The sequence below is a fragment of the Danio aesculapii genome, chromosome 15 (assembly GCF_903798145.1).
Source record: "Danio aesculapii chromosome 15, fDanAes4.1, whole genome shotgun sequence".
NCBI lineage: Eukaryota > Metazoa > Chordata > Actinopteri > Cypriniformes > Danionidae > Danio > Danio aesculapii.
Genome location: NC_079449.1, coordinates 44,765,706 through 44,774,702, shown reverse-complemented (window position 1 = coordinate 44,774,702; position 8,997 = coordinate 44,765,706). Strand labels below are relative to the sequence as shown.

General features: G+C 38.6%; 1 protein-coding gene across 1 annotated transcript in view; it reads left to right on the top strand.

Annotated features, from left to right (window-relative positions):
* The first annotated feature begins 855 nt into the window (after positions 1 to 855).
* Positions 856 to 8,997, top strand: part of cux1b (cut-like homeobox 1b) — a 36,568-nt gene continuing 28,426 nt past the window's right edge. The window contains exons 1-6 of the mRNA XM_056473279.1: positions 856 to 946; positions 4,066 to 4,176; positions 4,919 to 4,966; positions 6,554 to 6,632; positions 6,821 to 6,958; positions 7,637 to 7,760. Coding sequence (XP_056329254.1) covers positions 884 to 946; positions 4,066 to 4,176; positions 4,919 to 4,966; positions 6,554 to 6,632; positions 6,821 to 6,958; positions 7,637 to 7,760 — 563 coding nt within the window. The 5' untranslated portion in view covers positions 856 to 883. The remainder of the gene's footprint in view (positions 947 to 4,065; positions 4,177 to 4,918; positions 4,967 to 6,553; positions 6,633 to 6,820; positions 6,959 to 7,636; positions 7,761 to 8,997) is intronic.

The following is an 8,997-nucleotide window of genomic DNA, read 5'->3' as shown; positions in this document are numbered from 1 at the left end:
TTTTATCGTCTAATTGTGTATACGTTTGTGATTATTGATTTGAGATTTCTTCCAGTCATTTATTATGGTGTGCTTCATGTGCCTCACGCATTTATACCGAGACTTTAATGTGGAGAGTTCAATGTGTATAATTTACGGATTTTATTTATAAAGTTATTAAGGCTAACAAGCCTTTTTGCACTACATACTGTTCTTTATCTGCACAAATCTGGTTTGCACTCATTTGCTACATGCCCTTAATGTCATTGTATGTTTACAATGTTTTATTCCTTATGTATACTTTTAGACTACATTTTATGTATATTTTTAGACTACATTTTATGTACAATTGTATATATTGTAAATTTAAATTCTCTTTTCCTTAAAACTCTACTTTTTATATTAATATTATATGTTAGGCACCTAGGGTCTGAGAGTAACGTAATTTCGATTCTCTATATGTCCTGTATCTTCGAGGGATTTTAATGAGGAATTTAGCTTTTCTGAGCCTCCATGTGGATTTTGTAGTGTAGCTGTGATATTGCTGAAAAAGTTCAACATATTTTGGTCGAATTATATAAATTTTGTAATGAAATATTACAACACGAGAAGAATCTCACTTCACTTCAGTTACTGTTTACTAAGGACGCAACCATATTCCACGCGCTATTTAGGCATCTTAAAGTTACAGGATTGATTAACATGATTTAAATGTCTATTATGAGTAGGCTTTGTGTTTCTTTTCTTTATTTAATATTATTATTACCTTTTTTACTTTAAATAAATGTTTCACAATATCAAAGAAGAGGAAGTGAGCCCCCTAGCGCCGCTTGCTGACAGAACTGCGCATGTGCAATAGAAACAGCAGCATCTGTCGACGCGTCCTGAGAGATGAGGAAGAAAGATGGCGGCCAGCGCGATGTCGATGTGTCAGTTTTGGAAACGCTTTGACTTGCTGCAGTTGCAGGTCTGTGAATATCTGTATTATGCTCGCCTTCTTCAGTCATGTCTGATTTGCTGCCGTACAAATTTGCTTTCAGCATCAATCATTTACCGGTTGTTGATTGTGTTTGTTCGGTCAGTCAGCTGCTGGGATGTAAACATTGCCCAAAGTTGTCACACAGACAGCACAAAACAGAATAACATAAATTTTGGATAATGTTTGTGAACAGAACGAAAATTTGTCTTCAACATGCTGATTGCTTGTTATATAACTCATTTGTATTTTATTATAGCTGTCACTGCAAATATGTAGTCTTTGCAGGGTGTTCGTGGTTGTTTGTGCTCCTGGCATTACATTAAAATTCTAAATAAGAAAAACAAAATAGGTTTATAGGTAACATAATAGGTTTGATTACATCTTGGCCTTCATGTTATATATGTTTGACTTTATAACAACGAAAACAATACTTAGCAGCAACAACTGAGGGTACCCGAGGAACACCCTAACAACTGCATAACAGCACCCTAGCAACCACATTACAACATCATTCTGGCAACCACCTACTGTAAAATACTGTAGTAACTCCATAGCAGCATTCTAGCAACTTTTCAGACTTCAAAAACCTCTTAAAACTTTCAGACTAGGCTTTCTTAAGCCAACATCCCAGTTTGTCTTCACAAGCATATTTATCTAGTTTTAATCAATGATAATAGTCATCGTATAACCAAAAATGGTCTGTCACATTTATTTATGTTTATATAGAGAGTGCCATCTGCTGTTTATAACTATTCTAGAGTGCTGTTTGTTGTTAAAAAACAACCAAGAGCGCCATCTGCTGTTAAAAACTAGCCCAGAGCACCGTCTGCTGTTAAAAAGTAGCTTAGAGCGCCGTCTGCTGTTAAATAAACATGCCTAGAGTGCAATCTGCTGTTAAAAACTAGCCTAGAGCACCACCTGCTGTTAAAAGCTAGCCTAGAGCACAATCTGTTTTTAAAAACTATCCTAGAGCGTTGTCTGATGTTAAAAACTAGCTTAGAGCGCCATCTGCTGTCTCCTAGAGCACCATCTGGTGTTAAAAACTAGCCTAAAGTGCGGTCTGTTGTTAAAAATTAACCTAGAGCTTTGTCTGCTGTTAAATACAAGCCTGTCTGCTGTTAAAAACTAGCCTAGAGCACTGTCAGCTGTTAAACCCAAGCCTAGAGCGTCATCTGTGGTTAAATAAACTAGCCTAGAGCGCCATCTGCTGTTATAAACTAATCTAGAGCACTGTGTGCTGTAGAAAACTAGCCTAAAGTGATGTCTGTTGTTAAAAATTAGCCTAGAGCGCCGTCTACTGTTAAAAACTAGCTTAGAGCACCATCAGCTGGTAAACCCAAGCCTAGAGCGTGGTCTGCGGTTAAATAAACTAGCCTAGAGCGCCGTCAGCTGTTAAACCCAAGCCTAGAGCATCGTCTGCGGTTAAATAAACTAGCCTAGAGTGCCGTCTGCTGTTAAAAACTAGCATAGAGCAGCGTCAGCTATTAAACCCAAGCCTAGAGCGTCATCTGTGGTTAAATAAACTAGCCTAGAGCGCCATCTGCTGTAAAAAACTAGTCTAGAGCACTGTGTGCTGTAAAAAACTAACCTAAAGTGCCATCTGTTGTTAAAAATTAGCCTAGAGCGCCATCTGCTGTTAAAAACTAGCCTAGAGCATCGTCTGCGGTTAAATAAACTAGCCTAGAGCGCCATCAGCTGTTAAACCCAAGCCTAGAGCGTCGTCTGCGGTTAAATAAACTAGCCTAGAGTGCCGTCTGCTGTTAAAAACTAGCATAGAGCACCGTCAACTATTAAACCCAAGCCTAGAGCGTCATCTGTGGTTAAATAAACTAGCCTAGAGCGCCGTCAGCTGTTAAACCCAAGCCTAGAGCGTCGTCTGCGGTTAAATAAACTAGTCTAGAGCACTGTGTGCTGTAGAAAACTAGCCTAAAGTGCTGTCTGTTGTTAAAAATTAGCCTAGAGCGCCATCTGTTGTTAAAATCTAGCCTAGAGCTTTGTCTGCTGTTAAATACTAGCCTGTCTGCTTTTAAATAAACTAGCCTAGAGCGCCGTCTGCTGTAAAAACTAGCCTAGAGCACCGTCAGCTGTTAAACCCAAGCCTAGAGCATCGTCTGCGGTTAAATAAACTAGCCTAGAGCGCCATCAGCTGTTAAACCCAAGCCTAGAGAGTCGTCTGCGGTTAAATAAACTAGCCTAGAGTGCCGTCTGCTGTTAAAAACTAGCATAGAGCACCGTCAACTATTAAACCCAAGCCTAGAGCGTCATCTGTGGTTAAATAAACTAGCCTAGAGCGCCGTCAGCTGTTAAACCCAAGCCTAGAGCGTCGTCTGCGGTTAAATAAACTAGCCTAGAGCGCCGTATGCTGTTAAAAACTAGCCTAGAGCACCGTCAGCTGTTAAACCCAAGCCTAGAGCGTCATCTGCAAATAAATAAACTAGCCTAGAGCACCTTCAGCTGGTAAACCCAAGCCTAGAGCGTCATCTGCGGTTAAATAAACTAGCCTAGAGCGCCATGTGCTGTTAAAAACTAGTCTAGAGCACTGTGTGCTGTAAAAACACTAGCCTAGAGTGCCATCTGCTGGTAAAAACTAGCCTAAAACACCATCTGCTGTTTAAAACTAGCCTAGACCGCTGTTTGCTGTTAAAAACTAGGCTTGAGCACCATCTACTGTAAAAAATAATCTGATTTTGCAAGCAGCTCTACTGCCTGATAGGACAGCAAGGCAACAAGTCAGCAGTCTAAGCTTTCAGACACAGCCCAGATGTGATGTGGTATTTGAAAAATAGCAGTTGAATATTTCCATATGTATGTAAATATATATATATATATATATATATATATATATATATATATATATATATATATATATATATATATATATATATATATGTATGTGTGTGTGTGTGTGTGTGTGTGTATATATATGTATATATGTATATATATATACATTTATGATTATTTCTTCAAGTCATACAGAACCAAATTAATATTTATAACATTTTCTTAATGTATAGTTTTTTATTGTATGAATGTAATATTTTGTATTTTGGAAGACATGTAAATTCAGACGGACTTGTTTCGCTCTAATGTTTTTTTACTTCCTCCAGAGAGAGCTAGACAGCACTGCCACACTACTGGCCAGCCGGCAGGATGACAGCGAACAGTCCAGGAAAAAGCTCATTGACCAGAGCCGTGAATTTAAGAAGAACACGCCAGAGGTCAACTTTCTCTTTTAAGCAGTCTATAGAGTTATTTTACTTAATAAATATTTTATCGCTAACACATATAAACATGTGTATATTTTTATTTATAATAGTTGGAAAATATATTTAAATGGGCGACTGTAAAACCAGTAATTGACAACATAACATTGACAGCGATGCTATCACCAGGGCTGCGTTCGAAATCGCCTACTACTGCATTTGAATTTACCACACGACCATTAGAAAAGTGCATTCTATATAGTATGAATGTGTGTGCATACATACACATGACCTACCCGCATCAGTTGCGTCGCTTCACTCCCATTCATGAAATCTCTTGCATGGCATCATGGGATAGTGAAGCATCTATTGTATGCACACTTCAGAAACTCACCCGGAAGTAGTACTTCTCACCTACTAGTTATCCAATACTATAAATTTGAACATACTATTTGGCTGGCGTACTGTTTTTCATGCACTAAGTCGTATATATCAGACGCAGCCTAAAATTAATCTTAACCTGGTTGTTAGTCTTCTCTGGAGCTGGCTAGCTGCAAAGAATAAATCTCTATAGTAACTTAATTTAGCCTGCTTTCATGCAATTGAGTCGAGGCCAAATTTATTCCAAATGGCTTTAAAAGTCCAGCTTAATCCCTTATCTTGCTTTTGTCCCAATACACTTTTTGTGCTTTTGCTTTTCGCCCCTCTGGCTCTCCAGCTCACACACTAACAGTGTTTGTGTTCTTATGTGATGTAGGATCTGAGGAAGCTTGTGGCTCCGCTGCTGAAGAGTTTTCAGGCTGAGGTGAGTCTTGGTACCACTGAAATGTAGGAGTTTTTTGAATGCATTGCATCTGAGCTTTGAAAGATGAAACCAGTAGATAATGCACAGTTCAGTATGCGCTTATTTCACGCGGAGGCCATTTTAAAGAACCAAAGCGAGGCTGCGGTGGGAAGAAACCCGGAAGTATAGAACCAGTACTGTAAACATTGCCGTAACATGCTGTGGACTACACACCTCCAGCTGTTGCCGAGAATTCAAAATGCAGATATGGTGTAAACATCACTTTAATATCATTCAGTACGTTTAATTTAAATAATTAAAAGCAATTTAGCGTCAAACAACATCACAATCTCTGTAAGAGTAATACGCTCAAGTCCCCTAGGCTTCAGTTCATGGCACTAGTTAAACACCGTGGGGACGCTTCCCTGCTTCAGGGAATAAATGGTGAATGGTGAAAATGAAAAGGGATATTGGAGCTCATTTCAGCTAAGTTAAGGGAAATGGCACTAGTTAGCTAGTGTTTTCTTTCCCAAACACACGTTTTAGATGCCATTTATCAAACTCAAGTTAATAAACTGATTGTTTAACTATATTAGACTTGTCATGATACTGAATTAAAGGAAAACCGTCAATTTCCCGCTAACATTTAAGACACTGTTGATGGCTTTCTTAAAACAGCGCTGATTTGCCATTGTGTTCACATGCTCAACAGAAATGCTTGTGATTGGCCGAGAAGGTCATCAGTTCACCCTCCGCTGTTTACCAAGCACAAACACAGACGAGCGATCAGCTCGACTGATCTTCACGGCTGCTTCGTGCTCCAGTGTCCGTGAGCACTGGTGAATACTATGGTAAATCAGCGCTGTTTTAAGAAAGCCATCAACAGTGCCTTAAATGTTAGCAGGAAATTGACTTTTTTCTTTTAATTCAGTATCGTGACAAGTCTAATATAGTGAAACAATCAGATCATTAACTCGAGTTTGATAAATAGCATCTAAAACGTGTGTTTGGGGAAGAAAACGTTAGCTAACTAGTGCCATTTCCCTTAGCTGAAAATGAGCTCTGATATCCCTTTTTATCTTCAACATTCATTCAGAACGGACCTTCAGAAAGACAACAAGCTTTTCTTGAGTTGGGGTCAATCATGATTTATTATATTATTACAGTATCATGTTTTGGTTGTCACTGTATATATGAAAACAGTGCTTTCTATTTTGTCATTCTCCTGGCTTATTGCACATGTTCAGAAGCAAGTCTAGCTTCATCATTTTGGTACCATACTGCTGTGTTAGGATTTATGAAAGGATCCCAGAAAAGTGATCCGCTTGACTATTTTGGTATTTTGACAGTGCCATAAGTGACTTTGTTGATGTTTGAAAGCACTAAAACAAACATGTTCATAACCCAAACATCATTTTGTCCCTTTTTGATATCTCTGCTATCATTACTAGCCACGCCCCTTGCTGCTGATTGGCTACATGTGTGTTTTGGGATTCAGATAATGCTTAGTGCACTTTTAAGTTGAACAGTTCCAAGCTCCTCCTTCCCTGAACTGAGTCGTTAAAATCACTGCTACAAGTGATATTCTCTCACCTTTGTCTCTTCTAGATTGATGCGTTGAGTAAGAGGAGTAAAGAGTCAGAGACGGCCTTCCTAAATGTCTATAAACGGCTGATCGACGTGCCAGGTAAGTCTGCATGTCACAAGAACATTATTCGGATGATTAAAGCATCACAATCATCAAACATTCCACTTGAATAGCAAGTCACTGTAGTGAGAATATCAGTAATATTCATTTGACTTCACATGAACAGGAAGAGCCAGAAGTGGTGTTAGCTGTAACCATTTCTTTGTTATGTATGTGTGTGTGTGTAGATCCAGTGCCGGTCTTGGAGTTGTCACAGCAGCTGCATCAGAAAGTTCAGCGGATGAATGACATTGATACAGAGAACCAGAAACTGCGTGAGACGCTCGAGGAATATAACAAAGAGTTTGCTGAGGTCAAGAACCAGGGTGAGAGATGCACACACACACCACTGGAAATGCACAGCTTGTACAAACTGGAATGCAAAACATTATTTGTTAGATGATTTTGAGTAAAAGTGATGAATGGTTTAAAAATGATTGTAGGAAGACATAATATGGGTCTGTATGTGTGCTATCATACGATAAAATCAATGTACTGAAACATTCAATACATTTTACATTAAGTGAAGTTTTCAAACTAATTTCGAGAGGAGCACGTGATATGATTGACTGCAGCTGGCCACTCATCTACATTCACTAGTTAGCCAATCAGATTAACCCCAACTCACTATAAGTAGCCTAGCTAGAACTACTCTCTTATCTTCGTTTTCCGAAGAAACCCCCCATCCACCCCTTCTCCTCCTTTTTTCTTTTACCACGGGGAGCTCTCGAGAACCACCTGATCTCGTACTCCCCTCATATGCTCTATGGACCAGGCGGGAGCCCTGGGCTCACCTATCTCCGAGCTCAGGGTTCTCTCCCGGGACAGCATGCCAAACTTGCTAACAGTTGTCAAACAATATCTAAGTGTGAACTCTTGAATAAAGAATGAATGACTAAAGGAAATGTGCGTGCGTGTGTGTGTGTCAGTTTCATTGTTATGTACATATTTTGTGATGTATTCATGGTGAGACTTTAATATGAGCAATATGTATTGTTTTGCAGAGGTCACCATTAAAACACTGAAAGAGAAGATCAGGGAGTACGAGCAGAGCATGAAGAACCAGGCCGAGAATCTGGCTTTGGAGAAACAACAACAGATTCATAAAGACTACACAGAGAAAGAGAGGTCAGTACATTTCATTTGCATTCAAGTGATCTAGTATTTCTATTTTGCAGCTTCATGTCAACCATATTTTAAAGTAAATGTCACACCTGAGTGTTGAACTGGATGAAAATGTCGCTGGCGTATTAGACATTTTATCATTTCATTCAAATAATTTAAAATCAAAAAATGCATGTATCTGTCATTATAACCCATCCTTAATTTCAATATATATATATCACGTTTGTATTTTAATTTAGAATTATTTTATTGGATAGTTTCTACATTATTAATTGTATAAATTTATATTAATAATATGTGTATTTATAGACAGAACATTTTGGTGCATTTAAACAAAATTTCAATTTGATTAAACTATTATATCCATTAAAATAAGAGTTTGGTCACCGAACATCTTCAGGAATTGAATAATAATACATTAAATTCAAATGAGAGCATTTTACAAACTACTAAATTCATGGTTTCCGCTACATTCATTCTTCCATGGCGGGGCGCCACGCTAAAATTCATCCCGCCACGGCTACATTACAGCTTCTCATTCAAAACATTTTATTTTTTTAATAGCGGGTGATAATCGCACCAAAACGTATTAAAGTGTAAGTGAATTATAACAGAGCGAACTTTTCTGTAACCGTAGTAGTGCTGTGCGTCATTTGTTTATCCCTTTAAGGTGACGTGCTGACTGACTGACTGACAGGTGCGTGAGGCGAGCAAACGTGACGTATAACCGTTTCACTTTACTTCAGAACGCATTAATATCACTCTGTAGGTCTATTGCTGACATTCATAAATATTCCTAGCAAATCCAATAAATGCTGGAGACATACTCGTTACATAACGGCACTAAATCGCTCTTCAGCAGCGTTTATTTGAGAGCGCACAAGAAGATCTGCGCACTCTTAAATCGGCTTATATTTGAGGGGGCGTGCAAGATGTTTTGTGCACGAGCAGAGGAAATCGGCGCACAAGCACAGAGATCCGCATGCTGTAGGCTATTACATAAATGCGATCTCGACGTCTAATACTGCGCTCACGACATTTGTCATTGAAATAATGCCACGGGTAGATGGTAGATCTGGGTAAAAAAGGCCTGCTGCCACAGCTGAAAAACAACCTGGAGGAAACACTGAAATTTCAATCAAAGTTTAGATTTTTCTTTCATTTTTTTTCCTCTATTAGAATTGTATTTAATATTTTTACCCAACATATTAATTTCTAGACTGTGATTTTAAGTTTTTTG